Genomic DNA, 26,459 nt, shown 5'->3' with positions numbered 1-26,459 from the left:
CCAAGTGGGACTAATGGATTATACAATTAAATGCAAATTAAATCCATTTGTAATGAGTTTTGCTGAAGTTTAACTGAAATTTGAATTCTCCCTGCTTTTTCTGTGAAGAAGTGTGAACGGCAGATAGCGACACAGCTATTGTGCAAAATTTTTCCATTTTTCAAAAGAGGAAGCAATCATTTTTGGACATGGAAACAACCCTTTTGGTGGGAGTTTCCCATGGCAGCAATGGACTGGTATTACAGACATCTGCTGCTAAATTTCTGTCAACTTCTGTGGTGTGCTAAAGAGGCGGAAATTGCAAAGCACTTTGGTGATTTGAGTCATTTTTGTTCGGGTCAGTTTAAAGATATGTAGTCACTGTTCACCATTATGAATATTAGTGCAAAGATAACTTGATGACCGTCTTCAGTTATAAACTCATTTAACAGGTCAAACTGTGACATTTCTGTGGATTTTGTTGTCTGAGCTCCACAGTTAAACTCTACTGATTCATTCAGTGTATTCAGTTTAATTTTTTTATTCATGTTGTTGCAGTCTCTCATGAATCATGAGCATCTCCTGCACACTGTTGTGTTAACTACCGTTAGCCATCTCTTTTTTATTGTGACCAGACTGGCAAAACTCCTACCTAACCACTCCTAACCACCAGTGGTCCTTGTCCAACCTAAGTACGCCAAATACTGAATTAGACTGAATCCACAATCTGAATACAGTTCAAGTATTAAGATTCATGCATGTGTGTTTGCACACACTGTATGTTACATGTGTGTTTATGTGTGTTGTTAGCTCCAGCCCTTATGAGAGTGATAAATGGGAGGCCCATTGGCTTTAATGGGTAGTTGGGCCAGCTGTACCAACTCCTCCTTACTTGCATCATTTGGCAAACACAGTTAGTCACATTGATCAAGTGAACAGCAGAACAATGGGTAACACCCCACTGGAACCACTTCTGAGCTTTAGTTGTCACCTTCACTGACCAGACTGGTTGGACATGATGGATCGGTGGCACGAAGGAAGCTGGGTGAACAAATTCATTGATCTTACAAATAAGTTCATTGTTAAAAGAAGGAGAGAGACAACTGAACTAGACTTTGTTTCACTGCTCTGTGCTTGGATTGGTTGTGAAAGTGTTTAAAAGTGTATAAGGTGACTCTGTAGTATTTACTGATGGTAAATGTAAATTATGACATGTGTCCTTGGCTGAGAGAGAAAGAGGAAGAGAGAGACAGCTGCATTTGTCACACTGTGCCAGTGAAGGGGGGGGGTTGTAGATGCCACTTTGTCTCTGTCGTCATGCTGCTGACTGTTGTGGTCTCTTTTTAACATGTTCAATTCCTCACAGATGTGGTGTTCACTTTTAAGGCATATTCCCTATCATGGCCATTAAACCCATGTAATGGCGCCAAGATGTTCCCAGAGACAGGAGGCGTATAAAATAAAGAGGAACGTACTCTAGAGGAACATATTAAAACTGAAAAAAAACACACAAAAAAAAAACCTTGAAATATGTATTTTGCAAAAACCAGATGCTGCACAGAATTCAGCAACATAGAGCTGTTAAAGTTTTTAAAACTGCTTCCTCAAAAGAAACCTCAGTGGTGTAACAAATAACTTGTGGGAATACAAGACAGGGCGAGCAGAGTTGAAATAAAGATGTGATCTTTTAATCAGATATGTGCAACACACAGTTTGAAAGAACATAGTAATTGGAGCAATTTTTTTCTGTTCTTAACAAGCCTCTCTTTTGCACGGTTAGTAATGGAGAACGTCTGGATGTATTTGTAGGGGTCCTCTCTTTTCATTGCATTCCTGCTGAGACGGTATTGCACAGCCTATAGCAAACAGACCATATATTTTTCAAACAGACAGGCTCATAAAAAGACAAAAAAAAAAAAAGGCACAGCTCCTAATCCACACTTTAATGAGGGAAAACGGAAGTAATGACATGCAGGGAGTAATCTTTCTTCTTTCTGCTCCGCCAATTGACACCAATAACCCGTGGCTGGCTTAATGCCCTGGTTGTGACACTTTGTGTAATAGCAAATGAAAACTTCTCCTGGGACTTTCTCCCACAGGCAAATATTAAGAATGATGACACTTTAACAATAGCTGGATCAGAGCACTCAACTTTGTCATCATGAGTGAATCCTATTATGCGGCGGCATAATGGCCGTCTGTGAAAACAGAAAGTGAATGGGTATCACAAGGCATCTTTTCGCGCTGGAAAACAAAGCTTATTTGAGGCGTCTCGCCATGCGAGCTGCCCTTTGTGTCAGCGTACGAGCCTCAATTGTTTTCTCCTCGGCGAGTAAATGCCCGGCTTAATGTGGTACTGCCGCTCGCAGAAATGATACCTTGAGTTTAGTCCAAACCGTTATGATTACATTCATTTCAACTGTTTTCACGACACACGAGATTATATTTGTTCTAAACGAGCATACAGAGATCATGACTTTCTTAACTTTCAGTTTGTCATTCCACATGCAGTAAAAGGGCTCCATGTCGCAAACATTTCTGGATCGCTATCAGACGAGCTTGAAGAACGACTTGATGGGATGAAGATGCTACTTTGGCTCTGAACAATGGGAGGCTGTTTCAGTTATCCCCAGGGCTCCTCTCCCCCCCCCCCCCCCCCCCTCCCCATTCCAAATACCTAGATAGCTAACAATTTGGGCTATAAACACTTTGAGGAGTGGCAGCTAGCCATCCCCTCCCCTGTCTGTGTTTGTCTCACTTTGTAGCATCAAAAGGCCACAGAGAATTGCTTTTGTCATGTAGCCATGTAGAAAAACAGGCACGACAAATATGACATTTGAGAAGAGAGAAGCATCCTGTTTTGTTTAGGATTCATTTCACTCTAAGGTTATATTTTAAACATGCGTGTAAAGCGTAAGGCTTAGGATCTGACTAAGAAATTCTTTTTTGGCATATATATCTGCATTTCAGATCGTTATTTTAAGCAGCTGGTCTTAGAAAGCAACTTCCACTAAACAGTTCCCGATTGTAAAGGCATACAAGGCAGAGAAAAAAGCAAAACATTAAGAACATATTCCTGTTTCTTTTCTCGTGGAGCACGACTTAACTGGTCAGAGCAAACTGCAGAATGAAACAATGTGGCTGGTGTTTGAGAATCATCTGTGTCTTATCATTGGAAAAAATCCCCTAAACAGAAAAACGTGGAGAGCCAGACTTTTCCTTCAAAGAGCCTCCAGAGTGGCTGTTGTCTTTAAGGAGGGAGGGAGATTGCTTTCAGCAGCCTTAGCCTGCGACTGGTTCTCATCATTTTGACAATAAAACTCAAGGAGTTAAAACAAAGCAACGTTTCATGAAAAAAATGAGGGGGCTAGGAGATTTCCGCTGGTCTGTGCTGAATTGCCCCCCCCCCCCCCCCCCAATCTTTTCCAATCCAACAGCCAAAGAAAAGCAGAGTGGTGATTTTTTAAGGAGAGCTTTAGAAAATCTTTTGGAGGCTTAATTCCTCTCTGGCACCCTGGGGCTGAAGGACGAAGGGACCAAAGGGCTTGAAATGGTTCAAAGATGAATGAGTGATTGTGCTTTAAATTCGCAGAGGTTTGTTTTTGTAGTGCCAGGATTTTATTGCAGGGTTTTGTTGCTTTTTTTTTTTTTTTTTTTTTTTACGAGCTAAACGCGAAGACGAGGTCTGACCCAGAATACTGAATGAAAGTGTGCCGTGTAGAAAGTGGGTTCAGCTCAGATCACTAAACTGATCAGTAAACAACACCGAGCTGACTTTAGGCACTTACTGTTGCTTTTGAGTGAACATAGAGAGCAGGCATGGATATGAGAAACGTCTACCAATGACACGTTTGTGTCTGTTAGAACAAAGAAATCTAAGATATTCTGCATTAAAGATGAGTATTAGTTGTGCAGTGAGGAAAGATGGGCAGTGCATGCTTTAATCAACAAGGCTGAAAGATTATTAACAGTATTGTATTTATATATTTACAGGCAAATCTGTACAATTTTTACATGTTTCTACTGATAAATGCATTAGAAAAGAGTCATAAGAAAATGCACCAGGGGTGATTGTCCTCTCACACATCAGCGCTGGAGGAAACCTGTGATAACCTGGGGTCAGAATCGATCTCGAAGCGGTAGTGGTAGCCTTCCCACACTTCCCTGCAGGCGTCCCGCATGTCATAGATCCGCTTCTTGATGCCCTTGCGGTTGAGATAAAGTACAAATAGGAAGATGAGGCCTATGAAGCCCAGGACGACGCCCAAGAAGACATAAGAGGTCTGCAAAGCAAGGTCTGCCCCTGCATCCCTCTGGTGGCACCCTAGAGTCAACGTGCCCACGGCAAGCATGGATGTGTTTCTCATGTTGGCTGGGAAGGAGCACACGAGGCCGTCAGCATTTCTAATGCGTCCCTGTGATCTGTTGAGCCACAAAGCAAAAGGTTCAATTCCACATGTGCATGTGTACGGGTTTTCCCCCAGAAGAAGAGTAGCTCTGGGCAGGGAGTCCAGCTCTAGCAGGCCCTCCTCAGGAAATGTCTTGAGGGCGTTGAGCGTGAGGTCTAGCTCCTCCAGGTGCTCCAAACCAGAGAAGCTGGAGTTGTGGATGGCCACCAGGGAGTTGTTGGAAAGCTGCAGACGTCGCAGGCTGGTCAGGTGGGAGAAGATACGCGAGGGTAAATAGATGAGGCCGTTGTCAGACAGGTCCAGTCCCTGCAGGGTCCCCAGGGAGCTCCAGCGGAAAGACGTGGCCAGGTCCATCACTGACGAGTGGTTGTAGAGGGCTCGGCTCAGGTTAAGCTCCCGCAGGGACTGGTTCAGGACAGTGAAGGCCTCAGGGTGAATGACAGCCAGCTGGTTGTTACTCAGATCCAGCGAGCGAAGGCTGCGGAGTCCGGAGAACGTGTGGGATTCCACCTTGGAAATTCTGGATTTGAGGACATCCAAGAGATGTCAGTTACACTTTAAAGACCAAGAAAGTGGGGGGAAAAAACCCAGACCCTTCCAGACTGCTACAACTACTTAAAATACCACTATGGATCACTTTAGCCCGCAAAGGGACAGTGAGGATCAACCAAGGACTGAAAAATAATGCCTTGTCATTGAGACAAACTATTAAGACAATGTCCTAAAGCAATCTTTTTCCTCAGGATATGTTTCCTTTGCGTTACCATAATGACAAAAAAGACACAGGAGTGTCCAGGAGAGTCTTACCTGTTATTACTCAGAGACAGGTTGGTCACATTATCCAGTCCTCTGAAGGACTCCGGACCAATGCGACTGATCTGATTCCCAGTTATGAACAGATTCCGGGTGTATCCGGGGATTCCAGTCGGGACACTCCGCAGGTCTTTGGAGACGCACTTGACGGTGTGAGCCGCCTCGGAGCACTCGCAGCGCGGAGGACACGACGCGTGAACGGAGAAGAGGAGCGCGCAAAATACAATGCAGTGCGCCAGATCCAGCATGTTGGAAAGTACAGAGCGCGATCCGAAAGAGCAGCTGCAAACTATAACGAGAACGAAACACACAGAGGAAGGGGGAGGAAAAAAAAAAACAGGAGAAATGAAACGATCAGCTCCTCCAAGACATCATTATCAGCTGCTGTCCCGGCTGGGAATGCGCTTCAGCTTTGCATCTCTGCAGAAAGTGTGGCCGGGAGGCAGGGTCTGATTTCCATGAGAACAGAAGCTGGGGTCGTGCTGATCAGAGGGGGGTGCTTGATCCTTTGCCGTGGCAAAGCGGGGCGTCGCTACTTCTCCAACAATGAAGTTAAAAGGACCATCGACGAGTGCGATGATCCGCGGGGAGGGGCTTCTCTCCAGCCCGCACCCCCGTCCGGATCCACGAGATCCTCCTCTCAGCTTCGAGTAGAGACTGTAGGAGACTGTAGAGGCATGAAGGACGCACGAGGAGGAGAAAGTGATTAGGTTTTCAGCTCTTATTCTCCTCAGTATATTTCAGAGTTGTCTCACACATCCCTCAAACATACATAGACCTTCACCTGAGCCTAAATTCAGATCCAGGAAATCTGGATTTTATTATTACATAACAAATTAAAATAAAAACTAGATGAATGTTGCAACAAGTCTATGTTTTCTATAATGAAAGTGACAAAAATATATAACTGGATAGTTTACCTCCCATTTCTTTATGAGTAATGTCTAATCAGACATAAGTCACATATTATTGTTTTATTACTAAAACTCTGATTTCTAGAGGTTTCTATGTTAATTGTAATTGAATGCATTGACTGTCTGTTTCACTGCTAGTGTTTGGTGAGTCTGATGTCCCGGGTCATTCCCACCTACCCAGGTGGTATGGTAAAGATGGGGGGAGGGGTGCTGAGGGGCCCGACTGCAGAGCCTTTGATCCCCCCCTCTTTTTTTTTTTTTCCTGAATACCGTGATGCTCTTCAGGAGAATGGCCACTGAGTGAGTCTTTAAACCACTCCAGCAGTAGAGTATCAAAGCTGTGACGGCTTTCCTTCCTTAATGTTTATTCTGACAGCTTCTAATGATTATTACAGGAATCACTTCTGAGCGTATTTATAGAAACTTGCAGAGGAGGAGGGGACTCTGCCTTTCATGGCTCAGAGAGCCTTGAAACCCTAACATCATCCCTCCTGCTGACAGAGTTGATGAAACACAGTTGTCATAATTCAATGATGGAAAGCCAAGTTTAAAAAAAAAGAGAAAGAGAAAGAGAAAGAGAAAGAAAGAAAGAACGAACACCCACAAATTTCTACAATAATAGACGTCTTTATTGGTATTATAGCTGTAAGTCATAAACACATTCAGAGTTCACACAGTCACTTGCAGGAGTCTTAAAATTCCCATTGGGCTATATGATCTGCAGCATAAAAGATATTTTAGGGATTAGAGAAACAAAGGAGGCTTTTGGAAATTGCAGACTGGTATAAGTATATATGGATAGTGGCACTAATAATAGCATCCCAACTGTCTTTTGTCAACGGTCTGAATCGCTGGGACCACAGGTCTCCACATTCCTGGACCTGGCTCTTGGATACAACAAGGCACCGAAGCAGGCGACATCTAAAAACCATTCAAATGATCTCCACTGAATATCGCATTCTTGCACATGCGCTCCAATAAAGGGCCGGTTGGCTATTTATCTGCACAGTTTCTATCCCTCTTCCTAAAATATACGTTTATATTTATACGCCCGAAGCAGTAAAATGACAACGTTGTGAGTTTCATCAGCTGATCTCAAAGGTCTATTCATACATTACCTTTCATAGCTCAAAATGTAATGAATGAGCTGTTTCACTAAAGAACAAGTGACATATTCAGGGACACGGTTTGGCTCCCATTTTCTGACATTTAGCTCAATTACAGAGAAGCAAAGAGATTTTTCACTGTTCTCTGTTTCTACAGGTATGTTCCACAGATGTAAAACATGACTGTAGTTTAGGCATAATGATATTTCCAGACTTCTTTCTTTCTTTTTTTAAACACATGCTACTTTTAGTAACATCACTCTGAACGTAAAGCTACCAGTCACCTCAAGTCCCAAATTTTAACTTTCCAGCAATTTAAAATATGAATATCGGAGGCCTCAGGGCATCAAGTCATATTTACAATAAAAGGTAGTTACTTCTTAACACTAGTTACCAGTGACTCAGCTTTAAAAAGAGCTAAAACAGCAGTGAGATGTCACAGTAAAATGGTTTAAAATACTCCCCAAACAATCTGTTTTTATTCAGACAGATTTCCACTTTTCAAACCGAGGCCAGATTCCCCATTTCTCTCTTTGTTTCCTTGTTTTAATGCTCAGAGAAAATGACTCTCATCTACACCATCTGGAGCTACATACGGCGCGGGCTATTGCATCGAATCAACGTTAACTTAAGCAGGCCTGTTACGGTCTAATTTATTATTTATTCTTGCTAAGGTTTACCAGCAATCACATAAAAATTTGAAAGAGATTAAGAGAAAGATGTGGAGTGATAAATATAGAAATCAATCACGAGGCAGTTGGCTGCAATGAAATGCAGCGGATTATTAATCAGGAAGCCACAGTATGAGTCGAACATGAACTTCTTTCTCTGACACTCGTTTTCTTGCATGCATGCAATACACACATGCTGGCATGCAATCACATGCTCTCTCCAGTCGTATGCATGACTAAGACACACACACACACACACACACACACACTTTTACTTCTCTCTTTGTGATTGACAAAACCTGAACCCTAAATCTTAACCCTCAAACAGCCCTTTGAAGGTGTGTCAGCAAGTGAGGACCAGTCAAAATGTCCAGAAGGACTGTAACTTTAACCGGTCCTCACAAAGATAGAAGTACAGGTACACACACACACACAGGCACGACTCTGCTTCACTGCAGAGATGATATGCAGAAGTAAAGAGAATAGAAATGACACTGAATTATTCAAAGGATAAATCTGTGTGAGTGAGCAATCGAGTTTGCAAAGTATACAAAGAGCACCTGGTGTACAGTATAATGTGTGTTCAAATATTTACAGGCAACATGGGTGAAATACACACATGAGGCCAAAGAATATCTGCTTTCAACAGAAGCTCGGTGAGAAGAGTGTAGAAAACTGGCACCGTGTTAGCCCTGCCCGGAAAACACAACTGATTTTAACTTAGGAGCTCACACTGAAATGACATCTACTTTGGATTATTGCAGGATGGTTTGGCCGGTGTATGTCAAAGCTTTGTGAAACACCACTGACATTTCACAATGACCTTCGAATCTGATCTGCAGAGGTGGAAAACAGCAGGAGCGACGCTGGTCAGGAGCTGGTGGGGGAGTGTGGGGATATTCAGCAGGGGTTGGTGAGCGTGAAAAACCTGAGGATCCTGGCTACCTGCTGCTTCTGGCAGCACCGCGGACAAAGAGAGGGCTCAACATTTTTTTCTGTTTGATTGCAAACAATGAGGGGATTTGAATCTACTCACGAAAGCCATGGCAACCGATTTCGAGTGCCAACCATCATGTGGAATTAACGTTTTTTTTTTTTTTGTTGTTTAAACGCATCAAAAACAACTGGGAAATTATATATAAGAGATCAGAGAGAGAGAGAGAGAGAGAGAGAGAGGTCATTTTTAGGCACTGGCACTTGCTTCTTCTCATAAAGTCAAAATTAGAGATGAAAAACAAACCAAAAAAAAAAAAAAAAAAAAAAACAGCTCTCAGGCTGAACAAAACGATTACACCAGGTTTTATAACTCTGACATCAGCGGGCTTTTGGAGTCATCGAAGAGCTGTTCCACTCAGGAACGAGCTACATGTCCAAGGACACAGTTTGAGTTGGTCTCCCATTCTTCTACATTTGGCACAAGTATAGAAAACCAAAAAAGGAGCTCTAATATTCTGTTGGTGTCTCTCGGTATTTTCCACAGCCACATTCACTGAGGTTGCTACAATCGCTGCACTGATGATCTGTAGATAAAGGCATGAAAACGTTTCCCGTAAACCTGTGGAAGTAGTACCATGAGGTGATGGATGCGATGCATGTACAACACGTCTCTGAGAAAATATTTCTTTTTAGAAGATGCAGACTTTGTGATGTCCTTCGGAGTTAGTCTGAATAGAAGTAAGAAAATGCACAAAAATACAAACTGCTCTGGCATGTGTAAGTTGCAGTAACTGTAGAAGAGCTACATTAGATCAAGCATGAAATGCAGTAAATTCCCTAGAAAGGCATCTAATTGATTTAACATGTTTGTGCTCCCTGGTAGGATATAAAAATGGCATTCTGGAAGCACTGAATCATGGGATTACACTCCCAATCCATTACAATGTAAGATCATCCAAATCTGAAAGCAAGGCATGGATGTGTTTCCCTCAGAGGATTCGACAATCTAACATACCACTATTCAACTATAAATACAGCTACATATCTTCTCCACTTTGCAGGCGGCGATGGCTTAAACCTGCTGTTAAACGTGTGTTTGTGTGGTCCTGGTAGTTGTGGTGGTGGTGGTGGTGGCGGTGGTGGTGGGGTGTTCAGTCCCTTCTCTCAAAATAACTGAATATAAATGAATTTCGGTCCCTGGGGCCTTCCAGCTTCACCACTGGAGTAATGCCAGTGAACAGGCTGCCTGCTTTCCACAAACCACAGACGTGTTGGATGCTCCTGTTCAACATCATTCTCCTGGAGGTGAGTAGTCTTTATGTCCTCAGTTACTTTCATCTCGACGCCGTGTGATGCTGCCCTGTCCCCGCTCCACCCCCCCACCCCCCTCCCCCGTGTTGTTTAAAAGGTCAGCCCCACATCCGACCTGCAGGGGTTCCACTGTGTCCTTTAACCCGCCGCCCAGGTCACCGGAGGTTGAGGGCCAGGGCCACTGTAAGGATGATGCCCATCAGCATCAGGAAAGGCAGCCAGGTCTTCAGAAAGCCTGCACAGCTGGATCAGTGAAGGAACAGCGACAGAGAGACGAAAACAGACAGAGGAGCACCAAGGTGAGGAAACATGAGAACCAGTACGGAGGTGGTAACACTGGTAAAAGCAGGAACAGAAGGCTAATCTGATTTTTGTATAACTCTTCCTAGGGGATGGGAATCGGCGACGGAACTCCAACAAAAGAAAGAGTCACAGAGGAAATGAAGAAAGATGACGACAGGTAGATAAAATCACTCACTTTCAACCTTCTTTCACTTCAAACTCACACTAACTCATTTTCGGTGAAAACCTGTGCAGGTCTACTTTTTTACACGCACAAATTTCATGAGGAATCATTAACGGAATCGATAAAGAATCAGACGGATAATCTTATCAGCTCCCATCCCTAACTCCTCCACCACCGTCCTGATAGTGTACAACTCACTGATAACTGTGAGCTTAATGTAATCACATTACAGTCCCATTCGTCCCCCTGCTCAGAGGCTGGTGTGAATACTACAGTGAAAGCAAACAGTCTTAAAGCAAGATTTTTCCACCACAAACTAAATCATGTTTCCTAACTATGCATGTTTGATTCGTTACTTAGTTTCACTTCCGTCTGAATTCTTACTAAACCCGTTTGTGCGTCTGATTTCATAACTGCTGTTTACAGAGCCATTTAACAGCATCTGGATGTGTGATGCTGCTTTTTATCCTGTACAATCAGCTCCATGCGTTTTCAACAATCGAGGCTCTGGGATGTTTAGTCCATTCCTTTGACTGTAAAGGGCCTTTCTGGAGGAACGTCCTATATACTCTCTTAATACTCCTCAGGAATCAGGGCTCTCTCTCTCTTATTCTCATGTCCTGAGACACAGCAGGTTCAAGACCTATCAGTGAAATCGTGCCCAAACCCCTGGGATCCCCAGCGAGAAACCTCATTCACAGGCTTCAGCCCCATTTCTTTAATCTTCACACTGAGGAGAGCAGCTGTAGAGTATAGGACTGGAACTAAATCAGCTTTAAGGCAGACAACAGTCAGACATTTTTGGACTGAAGGTGACAATGATTGCAAAATTAGAAATCCATCTTGTGCTTGATTCTTTCCCTGTATGTCAGTCTAACTCCAGCAGATCGGACATGCTGCCCCTTCTTACCTGACATGTTTTCCATGGATCAGAGCCAGAAGGCAGAGGTTGACCATGTTCCATGAGGTACTGTTTTCATATCGCATCAGATTCAGAGCCATGGCAACATGTGAGTGACAGTTGTCACAGCACAGGTTGTGCTTTAGGAGAAAACAAGAGCTCAAATTATTACTGGTCTATTCTGATTTATAAAGTAAACAAAGGACAAGTCCACAAAACTACTTATTACCATCCTGTGCTTATACTCCTCCGAAGCATCATGCACCGCTGTGTCCCAGGCATTGGAGCCACTGGCATAGACTTTGCTGACGTCAAGCATCCAGTATCTGCAGTCAAAGAGAAAAATAAACCGTATAAACTCTTGTATAGTGCAGATGTAAGAAAACAGGCCTGGTTCTTCATATTTCTCTGTAGCAATATGTTGACTGAAAAATCAGTGTAACCGTGCAACCACAGCACCCCAAAGATGCTGAAAGATAACTTACTTTGTTGGTCTTCCAAAAGCCATGTTGTCTTCCTGCAGAGAGAACAAATGTTTATGGCTGTCTGTCACATCAAAGCAGTTCAAACGGTGTACTTTTTATCTGCACAAATATATATACAGATACAAGCATTAGGTCCACATTTGTGCTCTGTTAAAAAACGCAGCCCCATCACTCATGTGAATGGGCTCAGTGCTGTTTATCTTGTGATCGCCATGACGAAGGATAAAACGACTGCCGCCATGATAACTTCCCAGAGTTGGAAAGTACTTCCTCACAGTCCGCTGTGCAGTGTTTCGCTGTCTGTGTAGCTTTCAGTCTCATCGCTCTGTTACTCAGGCTGGACTGTCTGGATCAGATTTCAATGCATCTCCACCTAAAGACAGTGTACTGACGCTGTTTGCTGTGAAACGGAGCTACCACTGGAATCCATTGTTAGTGACTCTGACTGCCGTCCCCTACAAAGAAGCAAGTTACAAACTTTTCAGAGTCTGTCTTCAAGCTTAAGTGGTGAGTGTCTCATACTGAAAACACGACACTAAGTTCATACTCACTGTTTTACTTCACATCCATTGTACCAGTGGAGCCACTGTACTGGGCTTAATTTCACAAGCAGGCAAAGACATCTTCTTATAATCAGCCTATGTAAACCATACCATCATTACTCACTGAGACAAAGTAAGGTCCAGCAAAGTCCCGGATGACTCCAGTGGACGTGCAGATTCCCATGTGACCAATGAATGGAAACAGCCATCTGAATATAAATAAATAAACAAACAAACACACAGCTGACATTACAATGTAAAACAAGCATTTCTGACAAACCACAGAAAGATAAACACACCTGAAAAGTTGTGGTTTTACAGTGTCTTCCACACAAACACACACACACGTTAGGAACCACTGTTATAAGCTAATTTCACAGAAAAATAAAAGCATGATTTTGGCACTTATGTTAAAACTGTTCTAAAACACATGAATAACCTGATATAAACGGTATAACTGACATATCATTTTGGTATTACTATAGTATTACTATGGTAGCTCTGTAACATGGTAATAATGGGTTCTTTCAGGCTGACTTTGAGCCTACAATGCTTAGCCTATAACTTTGAAGTGTGTAAAGCCATTTCTCGTTTATTTGGTGCGATCTGCATAGTTATTTATGCATCTATGACAAATTAAATAACATTTTAAACACTCCCAGTCCATATTCGTGACGCTCTTATTCACAGCAGGGATATTTTAATATAACATGAGGAAATCAGCAACAGGATGTTATTGTACGTCTGCTAGCTAGCTAAGCTAGTAAAGCTGTCACTTCGTCCCGTGCCCCGGGGTTGTGGTCTAAAGCCGACTTGTAACCTGGCGGCGATAACTCACGACAACACGGGGATAGGTGTCCAGACAATACAGTAAGGATAGCGACTGGTCTCTGGGTTAATTTTCTCAGATGCTAAGTGGTAATTCTTCATGGTGTCTTTTTCAACAACATCCGCCATCATCAGCTGTGGAAAATGAACTTCATTTGTCCCACTCACAGCTGCGTCAAGTCAGCCGAACTCACGGAAGATGCGTGATGTTAGCTTCAAAATAAGTCACGTTAATGTATTCTTTTTGTTCAGTGATTAAATAAAAAAAAGACGCCACGCATGCACATTATCAACAGTGTTAATATTCGGAGTTTTATGTACATCGGAGTAAAATCATGACAAAAATTACGTTAGGGAGTTTTGTGTGAATGTCAATGAAAAATGTAATAATTGAATGTAGCTTTTACTTTGAAAGGTACAACGGGAAGATTTCTCTCTGATTCAATCTAACTTGACGCTATTGTGTCGCTTGGCAGCGGCAGCAGCTTCCGGGATTTCTGCGAGCCAAATATGGATCAATTGCGCAATTTTTTCATAGATTAACATGAACTGTTTGAAAATGAAGAGACCTTTGGTGCAAATTTACACTCAAGGCTTCTAATTATAGCCTCTGTACTATAGAGACTATAAGATGCTGTACTATGTACTACAGCACTACATGAAGGGGGAAAAAATCCAGTAACAAACTGAATTTATGAATTTATAAGTGTTATAATTGAGTGTCAGATATGGTGGGCTTCTACATAACAGCAGGCTAATTCAGCACATCAGAGAAATCTCTGGGTGGCTTTTGTTACAAGTTAAGACAACATTAATAACCAATAAATAAAATGTGGACAACAATCCTTTATACAGATTTTTTATTGCAAATTAAATATCTATTGGTTTTGGGCTGATGTTGGACAAAATAAGACAATGGAAGTGCCACTTTGACCTTTAGGGATGCCCATGTATCACTATGTTCTAGCATTTTATAAATCAAAATTGACTAATCAAGAAAATAATTAGTAAAGAAAATACTCATTAGTTGCAGCCCTAGTCTGAATATTTCTGACCTCACAAGTGACAGGGGTCAACAGCTAGAGTATGTGACTCTTAAGACGATGAGAGAAAAGTCTTTTGTTACACAAAGTATGTTTTAAGTATAATTTGAGTAAAAAACGTCACATTTTGACTGAACTGTTCACAACTCATGTCCTCACCATAGACTGTACAGGTCCTCACCAAGGCTGTGGTGAGGAGTCACAAGTAGAGATTGATTCACTAAAAAAGTTATGAGCCAAACAGGTTGGGAACCACTGGTATAGGCAACAGTTTAACAGGACAATAGTGCAGCCCTTCACTGCCTCTGCCCCCACTACAGGAGAGAAAACAATCCAATAGATGAAGGAATGATGATGTGATTCATATTGTAGCAACAACCATAAAATAATAATAACTCAGCAAAAACAAAAATGATTATTAGTAAGTGATTTTACTATTGTAAATGTCTATTAAGTAACTTTCAAACAGCCAGATTCATTTAGTCCAAATCTTGAATAGCTCATCAAAAATAAAAAGCAAGTTTTGAGTTTGAACTGTATTTCACATCTCTGTTGTTATTGTCCAGATTCAATCCTATCACAAGTGCTTTAATGGCACTTCTATGCAGTTTATTACAAAAAGCCTGTGTTTGTTTTCATGCCAGCACAGAGAGAGCTCTCCAGCACGGTGGAGGTGGAAAGCTGCAGCTATCGAAAGACTTATCTGTGGCAATGGTGGAAATGGAAACAAAGACGAGCCCAAGGGATCTGCTGGGACCCTGTGTACTCCATACTGGGTCCCATTAGATGTGACAGGTGATATATTGTGCGAAGGGCAAAAACAAACTACTCAGCAAAAGCAGGCAGACATTGATAAACGAAGGCACGCTGGGCTCATCATCGGGGAGCCGAGGGAATTCTCCGGCAAAATGCCACCTCGATATCTGGCTGAGCCATCCAACCCAATTAGGCCAGGAGATGTGCTGCTTTAGGGACTGTAACTTGGTGACATGTTATCCTTTTCAGTCAAAGGTTTGAAAAGTAAAATGTCAAATGTCTGCTGGTTTCCACTTCCAGCTCCCTAGACTGAGATTACCCAGCTAAGAAATGGAATGAGGGTCTAATTTTACACTTTTAGAAACACATTTGAAAACGTGAATTTATCAGAAAGGTTGTGTAAAAGAGTAAAGAAGTTGAAAAGTTGTTTTTTTTTTTAATTTCCCTCCTGGTTAAATAAGGCCCTGATTAAAGAGAGAAAAATCACTCCCTAAGCATTTTTAAACTACACACCACTTTCCCAGCATGTCACTTAAAAAAGCTCCCAAGGGTGAAGTGCTTTTCATTAAAGGCAAATGAAACCTTGTGAAATGTCACTTACATGAAAAAACACACACCAGTGCACCTCCCATAATGAATCAGTCCATTGATTCAGTGTAATTTGTTGAATTGTGATATTGATCTGCTGTTCTGTTCTGTACAGTACACCGAGCTTCATATCTGGCATCACTGAGGACAAGAGGGAGGTCACTGCAGCTTAACCCACAGTTTATGTTGCGCATGGCCAGAGTCCTAAGTGGACAAAGTTGGAAATTGCCCACGAGGCCCTAAACCCAAAGGCCCTGGGGTCAGTGTGTGCATCATTTCATTAACTGAAAACGTGTTAAAGAATCTGCACCACTACAGCAAAGGCACGTTTACCTTTAGCAAGTTTGCCCCTAATTATTTCAGTTCATATTCTGCTTATATGGTGAATAAATGAATGTACATTTCAATCAAATGATCGCAAAGTAATTTATACATATCAAACCTGTATTATTACAGAGCAGGAAACCAACAGGCTTGGTTTCTGTGGCTCTGAGCCCTCAAACTCTCTATAAATCTATAAATAGCAAAAAAAAAAGTCTTCAGAGTGAATGAACTGTGAAATGTGTTCACAAAACATCCACCTGTCGATTTTATAAACTGCTTCTCCTGTTCATGAAGCGTGAACAATCAAATGACATTGTTGTTTTCTGAATGAAGAGCTGCCTGCAGTGACCCGCACGGTCACAAAAATGAAACACTGCCACTCTGTGGATATATTGGAGAGTTACTTGGCATTTTACATGAGCCTGCTGCTAATGATCAGTCTTTAAGTGGAGTACAAACAAGCAAGAGTGAGAAACAGGTTGAGCAAGTCAAAGGAGTCTAGAGGAGACCTGTTAGGTGAGGGGAAAACAAAACACCTGTACTGTCCTGATCCAACCAGAGGTGTGACTGGATTACTGTGTCAGGGGCTCCAGAGCAAACTGACCCCTCCTCCTCCTCCTCCTCCTCCTTCCCCCTGTGAATTCTGTGTGAACCCTGTCACCTCCAAGTTCCCATTAAGTACAGTGCAGACAGCAGAATATACACTGCAGTTTCATTTTACACCCAGAGTCAAAAGCAGCACTCCTGTGCTAGAATGATAATAGCTGCCACTAGTTTTCTGCAAGTCCGCTGGTTTGTATAATTTACTTATTTCACAACTTTCTTTTCTCCTCACTTATTTGAAGCTGTTTTTATTTTTTTGTCTCAATCCGTTTTCTAGTTACTAGTTCTGTTGGTGTTTATAGTTTCTGGTACCTTCTTTCTGCTCATTATGTCTACAATGTTCTGGTTTTTTACATCTATGCATCTGTTCTTGTACGTCTGGAAATTGGTTTACACACAAGTACAACTGAAAAACAGTAACAAAGGGCAGAGAGTGATGTGTCCACATCTCATCCCAAAGAAGAAAGGAAATAAATCAAAAGACAGCAAAAGACTGAATGACAACGATGGCAATAAAAAAAAATAATAAACAGGCCTGCAGTAGGAAATGAAGTGGCAGAGCAAGTGAGTGTTGCTAGCAACAGGAAACGTGTTTTTGTTAAGAGCGATAAGGGGGCAGAGATAGAGAGAATGACGGAGTGAAAACTTCAAGCTCAGGAGACCAGCGTGTGTTTATCAGAGGCCACATGTCTTTAATTAAAACGGTGAAGAGAAGTTACAGAGAATTACTTAGACTTAGATATTTGTATTCCAGACCTAACCTGACTCTAATCTTAATAACAGAAATATCTGACTTATTTAAATGACCACTGAGGCTTTTCAAATGAGTCTCATCTATTCATTCAGATGCAACAGTAGCTTTAATTTGTCCAGTGTGTCAGTGACTTACCAGTTTAACATTATGCCGTTGCATCAGCACCTTACATATTTTAAAATGGGTCCAGTTTTTCAGATGTGGTGTAAAATTAACCTTGTGAGGTTCCTTTGTTAAAATCCCACCTGTAAAGTAAAACTGCTGGAGCCAAATTTAGTCAGTGTCATTGTAAGTGGACCACAGTTTCTGGTGTCTAGTACACTGTGAACTAATTTCCTCCAGGACAGTAGAGAGCTGTTGATTGTTAATGCAAACACTTTGTAAGTGGCAGGGAAAACAGCTAGAACTGCTTGATGCTCTGATGCTATTTCAGTGAAATGTGCCGTCAGAGAGGAAAGCTATGTTTGTATCTGTGGTGGTTGCTTGTCCCACCCCACTTCCTGTCATCCTGCATACACACACTCAGAAACGTGCAAACAGCTGAGACCATCATTCTGTCTCTTTTATACAAACTACTTCTGTACTGGTGAGCACATTCTTTGACATAAATCACCCCCGACACCTAAACTTAACCAATCCTCAGCCTTAAGTTAACCAATATAATTCTTACCTTGACCCTAAAACCACATCTCAACCACTAAACAGCCCTTTGGAGGAGTGAGGACAGGCCAAAATGTCCACTTTCTATAAATGTCCAAAAGGGTCTGTAAAATTGTCCCTCACAAAGATAGAAGTAGACACAGACGTAAAGTTCATCATTAAATGATCTAACTCCTGTGGTCATGTTTTCCTGATAACAGATTCAATAAAATACTGTATAATGTTATTTTTTCCAGACCTCAGTATTGTAAATGTCTGACCCTGTACAGTTGGAGACTGTTACCGTAAAACTGAGTCTCAGGAAAAGACGTGAGCAGACTGGACAGTTTACTTTCAGCAAAGCTCAAACCCCAGGGCCAATTCTGACTAGTGGTTCAGACTAAATGATTATGTAACAGGAAGCTCTGCTGTCTTGGATCCAAACAACAAAGGAGATCTTTTGCTGAAAACTGGATTTGATTAAAAAAAAAAAAGATGCTGGGATGCAGAAAGCTTTGGCAGTGTGCTGGGGCCATTTTTAGTTTTCTACACAGGCTGAATTTGATTCAGAACAATTTCCTGAAGTATCACAAAACACTGCAAACTAGACACGCAACGACACACAGCTCCTTTAAAACAAAAGCAATATGTATATATCTATGTATGTACAGTACATTAATCACCCTGTCAACTGTGCAACATACCTTAACACAATTGTTTGACATTTTGGGAAATGCTTCTTTGCTTTCTTGCCTGGAGCTGAGATGAGAAGACTGATAACACCCTCATACTTGTATGATGAATAAGAAGCGACAGCGAGGACACAGTCATCTTAGCTGAGAAGAAAGACTGGAATATTATTGTGTTACAAACTCGGGTCCCTGAAATATCCCATAGCCTATTTATCCTTCAACTGGAAACCAATATGTTTTCAGTGCAGTCGAGACAGAATTATCCACATATGAGATTTTGTTTTAGTTTAACACCAAATTCACTTGTTCACTTAGTTATTCTGTCCACATTTTACCTGAAACCTCATTTTTATGTATTTTAGGTGAGAATAGAAAAATCCTAAAATATTTTCATAGAAGCCTTTAACTAATCCCAACATGTCTTCTGGGTTCATACTTCGACACACCTGAATGAATATGTTCAAATCTGATAAACTGTGTTTAAGTCATGTGATCATACTCTGTTGCTGCCTGTATGATATGTATATCTGTATATGTGTATACTGTATAGTCTGTACAGCCTGTCACCGACAAAGAATGTTCCAGCACTTCACACCCACGCAGGATAAAATGTATATTTACATAAGAGTTGAACACACCAGAAAACCACTGACTTCACTACCTAAGACTGGCCACTCCTCTCTGGTGCACACTGATCTGTCGAGATTATGGCAGCTCACTTTTTTTTTTTTTTTTTTCAAACCTTCTTCCTTCGGATCCACCCTGTGTTTCAACTTACAAGAGCACAACAGGTTTTTTTTTCCGGTGTCCGTTTTCAAAGTAAAACACAGCATAAGAAGCAAAATGTACTTCAGACCTCAATGTTCTTTTTATGCAGAATGATCCATTTCAGAGTAATGTATACAACTGGATTATAGGCCTGTAATTATTGATGGATCAGTGTGTAAGCATCACTTTAATGTGGCAGCTTTACCCAAATGCTGGGTCAGATCTATAATAATACAAAATAACTTGTATTTGAGACTATTAACGTAATTTTGCAAAGTAACGAGTTAATAAAACTGTAGTGGGGTTAAAAGTACAAAAGTTTCCTCTGAAGAAGTGTGAAGTAGCGTAAACATACTTCAGGTTCAATTCTGTGCTTCAGAACTGAACCTAAAGTACAGTACTTGAGTAAATGTATTCAGATACTTCCCACTACAGTCTGCGCGCCTGCAAATGCAAAGTTTGTGTGTAGACTTGCGATCTACAATGTTTAATTGTTTGTTTGTTTGTTTATGTAGGAATATGTGTTTATTTATTTTTTTTATTTTCACAAATTGAATTTTGGTCGGTAAATTTTACCAGTTCCAGTCTGCATGTTATATCCTCATTCTCCATTTTTGTCTATCAGTTTCACTGAGGTTAACTGTACGCCATCACATTGCCATAATACAACATATGTTGCAGATATTTAAAACTTTTAACTTGTGTTATATATTCTCGTTTTCTTCCTCGTTTTCTATTTTCCATTCTTACAGTCAAAGAACGACGCATTTATTTTTACAGCAAAACCACCCCACTTCCGGCGTCAGTTAAAGGCGTTAACTTGACTGAACTGTGTTACTTCAGAACAACGATTGAATCTGTTAAATGCTCTCTCGGCGGGCGGCGGAGGAGGAAGAGACCGTTTGAGCTGCGGACACTGAAGGAAACAGGAGGAAACAGACAGTCACTCCGAGGTGAGGCAGCGCTAAGGTGTCGGTTTATGCTCAGAGGTCCAGTAAACACTCTGCGGAGGTGATGGGAACTGGGTTGAAGAAGTTGCGCCTTGGTTTCAGGCTGCGGCAGAACTTTTCTGAACTAACTCGGGTGTAGTCCCAGACCTTCAGAGCAGCCAGGTGATCCCAGCTGATCCTGGACACTGATGGCTGGAGGCGCAGGAAAACAAAGAGTTTGGAAATTAGATTGGAAATGTTCAACTAAAAAAAAAAACAAACAAAAAAAAAAACAAACCTTCCATCGCTCTGTCATACTGCTGCAGCTGTAAAGATCCAGAGGTTTGTTCAGTTTCACTGTTTGATCATCACATATTTTCAGCCTCCATCTCAGCTCAGTATGATTAAAGTCTGCAATATACGAGCTTCAGTTTCAACCTGCAGTAACAAACAGTTACCAAGCTCACATTAACTAAAGAAAAATAAAATCTCACACTTACTAACTGCAGAGCTTCACAGAGAGTAAATATAAAATGCATACAAATACATTGACATAGCTGCTATTGCACTGTGGTGGTGCACTGTGGTCATACCCACAGCCAGCCACAGCATTAGGCCTGCTGCATGCTTCAAGCAGCTGGGGGGGGGGGGGGGCGCTGAGCTTACCTCAGGGTTCCTTTTTGGTGATTGGCTCATGGGTCGATGGGACCCAGACTCAACCACTTCCTTTTTTTTCCCTGCCACATTACAAAAACACACCAAAAATCAGGTAACCAACATATATTGAAGGGCTTACAGCTGCTTTTTTAAAAAAAGAAAAAGCTTTCCTGTGTGCTTTCTGTCGGTGTGTCAACAGTGGCCACTGTAGTGTTAGCCAGCGATGACAACTGCCACACAAAGGAGAGTGGGGGTATGAGGGGTGATTGATACGTTTGCGATCAAAGGTAGAAGGAGTCAGTTTTTAGAAACCGTAGCACATTTGTTTTTCACCGTAGTTCCCTCCTGCATTTACACACAGTCCAGTAGTCTAGGAGCATACTGAAGAATTTAGAAACATTTCCAAATACATGCAGGAGGAGACACTTATTCTGATGATCCACATCACAGTATTTTGTTATTTTCATTGATAGTGATAATTTTAGAAAGAGATATTTTAAACTGACTTAAAATTGTTGAGAGTGCTGCTCAATAAAAACACAGAGTTTTTGTAGATGTAAACTGGTAAAACCTTTTCTGCAGGAACCCTCCAGCGTGCCTTAGTCACCCACTGACAGTTATGGCGACCATAGTGATGGAGAGAATCGGGCGAGTGTTCATCAGCCTGCAGCAGATCAGGCAGGTCCCCCGGATGCTGACGGAGGCTGCCCCCTCCATGCCCGGCACCGTACGAGACACCGAGGTTCCCTGCTACTTCAGGGAGCGCTATGTCTGCACCGGCTACCGACCACTCGACCAAAACTGGCGCTACTACCTCCTGTCCTTGTTCCAGCGCCACAACGAGACCATCAACGTCTGGACTCATCTGCTGGCGTTTTTGGTTTTCCTGGTCAAATTGCGTCAGCTCGCTGAGACTGTGGACTTTGTCAGTGATCCTCATTCGTGGCCTCTGCTGATCCTCATCTTGTCCTCTTTGACTTACACGGCGTTCAGCGTAGCAGCTCACCTACTGGGTGGCAAGTCTGAGCTGTGCCACTATACCTTCTTCTTCCTGGATTACATTGGGGTGGCACAGTATCAGTACGGCAGTGCTGTCGTTCACTTTTACTACGCCGTGGATGAGAGCTTACACACACACGTGCATGGGATCTTCATGCCCGCTGCTACTGTCCTCAGCTGTCTGTCATGCCTGGGGTGCTGCTATGGGAAATACTGCAACCACAGCCTGCCGAGCTGGGTGCGCAAGGTGTGCCAGGTGGTGCCCTCGGCCCTTGCCTATCTCTGGGACAGCAGCCCCGTTGCTAAAAGACTCTTGTCCTGGTCCACAGCCGGCAATGACCCAGCCATTGTCTATCACTTTGGCCAGGTGGCGTTCTTTCTCAGCTGTGCCTTCTTCTTCACCTACCCCCTGCTGGAGCGCTTCTTCCCTGGACGGTGTGATTTTGTGGGACAGAGTCATCAGATTTTCCACGTTTTTCTGTCTCTCTGCACCCTGTGTCAGATTCATGCGTCCCACCTCGACTACCTGGGCCGCAGGGAGCTGTACTCGCGTCTGCACGGGAGTGGTGAGGTTGCTCTTTTCGTGGGACTGTATGTGGTCACTTTGGTTGCATGTGTGCTAATTGGTGCCTTTATGCTGAGGAAAGTCAAACGAGTGCTTGACTTCAAAACCAAGTCCAAATAACTGATGGGATGTTGAAGGAACGATGCGCGAAAGCATTTATGTGCCTTTCCTTCCAGACTCAACTGCTTTGATAGAAAGGGAACTCATTATATTTGCTGCAGGTTTGTAAATGTAAATGTAAACGTCTGCTGAAATCTGAACACTTCATAACAGTAAGCAGCAGGTCACAGGAGGGATTTGTAATGATATTTGGAGGTAGTATTTTGATACTCGTCTGTATTAGAATGTTTGGAATAATTCACAGGATTAGCATTTTTCATGTATTAGCAAAGGCTGGTGCTGGTTACTTTTTAAAAAAGTAAACATAATTTCCAAGGACTAACAAAATGTGGATACGACTACTACTAACTGTCTACATTATCTGGCCTTTCATAAGCAGTGGAGTAACTTCAAACTGTGATTGAATTACAGTTAATATTACAGTTACTTGAGCACTGCTTTTGATTGGTCCTCACGTTTGAATTTGCACTGCCTCTCGTCTGCCAGTCAGTTACCGGTCTGCCAGTTACCCTAAGCAGCCTGTCGGCCATGCCGTCGGCCATGCCTGCGACCAGCCGACCACACCGCAGCGGGAGAGCCGTGAGTTTTATCAGTGTTGGTTACCTTTGTGAGGTTTACACTGCCTGGCTTCAATTTATCGTTTCAGATTTAGTGCCCAGTTTAGAACATTAGATAGAAACAAATTGAATGTAATTACAATAAGTAAATAAAATTCAGCTAATTAAAATAGGTACATTACTACATGTAAATTTGTTAAATTATGAATTTGTTGGGATTTTATTTTTTATTATCCTACATCACTGTGATGACATATGAAGTAACATCTGGGAATATTTCTTTGCAAATATCTTGAAACTGACCGACTCTATGAGTTGTTATTTGTATTTTGGGCGCGTTTCCCCAAAATACGAATTTTATTTTATTAAAAAAATTACTTATTGAAAAGAGTCAAAGGTGATAGACTAATCGCAACCTGTAGAAGAGTGGCATCATTTCTCCTGCACAAAAATCTAAATCATAATTGAAGTACAGATAGTAACAGGAGAAATTTTCCATATTTACAGTGTAATAACAGCATTATAACAAGCAGGAGCCTTTGTCGTTGTGCCTTAAGAGCCCATTGTTTACACACATTATGTCAACTTTAGCATAAAGTTGGTGCTGATTGAGTATTGTTAAAAATGTGCTGTGATGTTCTCAACCCCCTAAATGCCGTCATATATTGGCACAGTGTGTAAAATCTGCAGAAGCTGAAGCTTTAGGATTGAAGCTGCCATCATGTGATGAGATGTTTTTCATTGCCCGTCTGAGATTTAAACTTTTTTTTTTTCGTTATTGTTGTGCTAATACAAGTTTGATTCCATAGCACTTTCAGATATAATTTAAGGTACTGTCTGTAGACTGTGTTCAAGAAAGCTGAATGTTTTATGAGCGATTTAATATATAACGAAAGCCTTAACTTTCTGGATATATCTTATTTTAGACATGCAGTAGATATATGTGGACTGTTTGTGGTTATGCACTGTATATTAGTAGCTGTCAGCAATCACTGTATTTTGTCCTGTTGTAAATCTTGTTTGTGGCTTTCCGAGTCGTTAGGAAAAAGTGCCTATGGGTGCTACGTGAGTGTACTGCTTAGAGATGAAGGTACCGTGATGCTGTTTGTCTTTGGGAGATAATAGTGACCAAAATGTAAAAAAAACGGTGGGATAGAGTTAAATAAACGTTTCTTGGAGGCAGATCTAATCGAAACGTTTCTGTTAAACTACAGTTTCTGTCATAACTTTCTGAAGAGTTTCATGTGTGCAGCACTGACTAATGATGTGACAACACCTCCTGACGTCTTGCCAGTCACCGTGTCCAATCCCCTCATTACTCCGACATACTGCACTGTGCAGGGTAACAGCACGCTTGTTACCTTCATTGTTATCTTTAAAATATAACCAGCTTGTAGCCTACCTCCAGGCCAGTGGGAAATAGTGTAGTTTACCAAACTGTATTTTTACTGACAGCAACAGTCGTAAGTAAAAGTTAAACCTCACTTACATGTATATTGTCTGGTCTAATATTAATCTCTGCCTCTGAATAATGTCTGATTAACTGAAACTCCATTTGGGAATTGATTTCTACTTGATTGTGCCTCTTTTTGTGCAGTTGCAGGTTTCCCTCTCTTGATGCTCCTTTATTCTCTTGACATTGTGTTAAATCTGCAGGATTTTGTCAGTTTTTGTTTTTACTGTCAAGTGAAATTAATGTCAACCAGTGCCCTCCTGATCTTCGATGTCTCTCCCTCTGTGCTGTCAGCAAAGCACCAGCAGCAGCAGCTCCTGTTTCCTTGGACGTCATGTTGTCGCCCGGACTAAAGACCAAGCGCTACAGATTGACATGAAATGGTATGGCTTGCAGTGGTTAATAGCACAAAAACATATGGTGTTACTGCAACCACTATAATTTCTGCATTTAAAAAAAAAGCTTTCATATCGTGATAAAATCTGTAATATTGTTTTTGGAGGATGTATGTGTTATGCAAATGCATAAAAAAAGAAGGGTTGAATGATGGAAGCATAACATGACAAGCTTTTGATGCTAAACATAGCATGCCTAACATGATGCCTGTTTCTCAATGGATGTGCCTCAGTGGTTAATTGGTCTCCATGGCAACCTGTTAAACAGTGTTCCTACTAGCAGGGCCTCAGCTGTTATTTACATACTGTAAGGACACTCTCAACGCCGTGATGCTGTGCATGTGTGTTGGTAATTTGTAAGCTCAGATGAGACACGAGCACAGAGGGAATCTGCCTTATTGTACTGGGACAGTGTATAGAAACCTGGGCCCGTACAGGTTTATATTTAAGGAAAGCATGGATGAGTAAATGAGGTGACCCGCCACCTTGAAAATGTCCCTCCCTATCTGTATCAACAAGTCATTAAACAGAAACGAGTGAAAGAACGAAATGACGTGGGAGCAGCTGTTAAATCAGAGACTGTAGGAAACAGATGTTCCATTTCATGTTCCATTTGATCCCTCCAGTAAACAAACAAATGACGTGTGGGCTACTGGCCCGGCTGACTACCCATTCGTTTGTTTGTCTGCATTTCTGAAAACAGGTCTGCTGGATGTTCTGGTACATGTCCTGTGGTCCTTTCACAGTTCTAGCTCAGATTTTGTAGCCTGAATTGACAGAGCTGCTTCGGACGTGTGCCCTTTGTAGAGCCCCTGAACTGCAGATGAAGCTCTGAGTTAGGCTGCATGATGAAAGCAGCAGCCCCAGGACCCAAGAAGCAAAGTCCCTCTCAACCTTAAAGTGTTAGTGTGGTGTGGGCTCAGCCCCTCTCCCTCGTCCATCAGGTAGATGTCTGAGCCTTGGGTGAGAATGGGGTTGAAACTCTGTTTCAAGTCTGTAAACATGCATTTAGTCCTTTGCGATGATCTGTCTCCAGAACTGCTGTGTCAGGAATGTGAGCCTGCAAGTGTGTGAGGTTAAGGATGCCTCTGGGACCCCACGGAGGTGGGGGAGAGGGTCTATATTCTGGGGCTTAGAGAGGTGCTGGTCTTCTCAATACATCTCTTATTGTGCTTACTTTTTAGACATTTTCTTTCTTTCTTTTGTGTTAGTGCCAAATTAATCACTGCCTCCTTCCCTGTCCTTTAAATAAAGAC

The 26,459-nt window shown here is 42.0% G+C and overlaps 3 protein-coding genes across 4 annotated transcripts; 1 reads left to right on the top strand and 2 right to left on the bottom strand.

Moving 5' to 3' along the window:
• Positions 1-1,666: 1,666 nt before the first annotated feature.
• Positions 1,667-5,692, bottom strand: tpbga (trophoblast glycoprotein a). Its single transcript, XM_041052549.1, has 2 exons — positions 5,196-5,692; positions 1,667-4,908 (listed from the first exon to the last, which is right to left on the bottom strand). The coding sequence occupies exons 1-2, from the start codon at positions 5,447-5,449 to the stop codon at positions 4,059-4,061; spliced, it is 1,104 nt and encodes a 367-aa protein (XP_040908483.1). The 5' UTR covers positions 5,450-5,692; the 3' UTR covers positions 1,667-4,058.
• A 1,452-nt stretch (positions 5,693-7,144) lies between these two features.
• On the bottom strand, positions 7,145-13,527 carry tmem222b (transmembrane protein 222b). The gene is made up of 6 exons (XM_041052700.1): positions 13,372-13,527; positions 12,658-12,742; positions 11,992-12,023; positions 11,736-11,832; positions 11,516-11,646; positions 7,145-10,382 (listed from the first exon to the last, which is right to left on the bottom strand). Exons 1-6 carry the CDS (start codon positions 13,491-13,493, stop codon positions 10,295-10,297), a joined length of 555 nt encoding a protein of 184 aa, XP_040908634.1. The 5' UTR covers positions 13,494-13,527; the 3' UTR covers positions 7,145-10,294.
• Positions 13,528-20,373: 6,846 nt separating this feature from the next.
• Positions 20,374-25,060, top strand: paqr7a (progestin and adipoQ receptor family member VII, a). 2 transcript variants are annotated; one of them, XM_041052698.1, is made up of 2 exons: positions 20,374-20,481; positions 21,697-25,060. In XM_041052698.1, exon 2 carries the CDS (start codon positions 21,734-21,736, stop codon positions 22,796-22,798), a length of 1,065 nt encoding a protein of 354 aa, XP_040908632.1. In that variant the 5' UTR covers positions 20,374-20,481; positions 21,697-21,733; the 3' UTR covers positions 22,799-25,060. The 2 variants fall into 2 exon arrangements, with proteins under 2 accessions (XP_040908632.1, XP_040908633.1); XM_041052699.1 differs by lacking the exon at positions 20,374-20,481 and adding an exon at positions 20,511-20,799.
• Positions 25,061-26,459: the final 1,399 nt, after the last annotated feature.

Source organism: Toxotes jaculatrix, chromosome 13 (assembly GCF_017976425.1).
Source record: "Toxotes jaculatrix isolate fToxJac2 chromosome 13, fToxJac2.pri, whole genome shotgun sequence".
In the NCBI taxonomy this organism is placed as follows: domain Eukaryota; kingdom Metazoa; phylum Chordata; class Actinopteri; family Toxotidae; genus Toxotes; species Toxotes jaculatrix.
The sequence above is the reverse complement of the archived record's forward strand: the minus strand, read 5'-3'. Positions and strand labels throughout refer to the sequence as shown.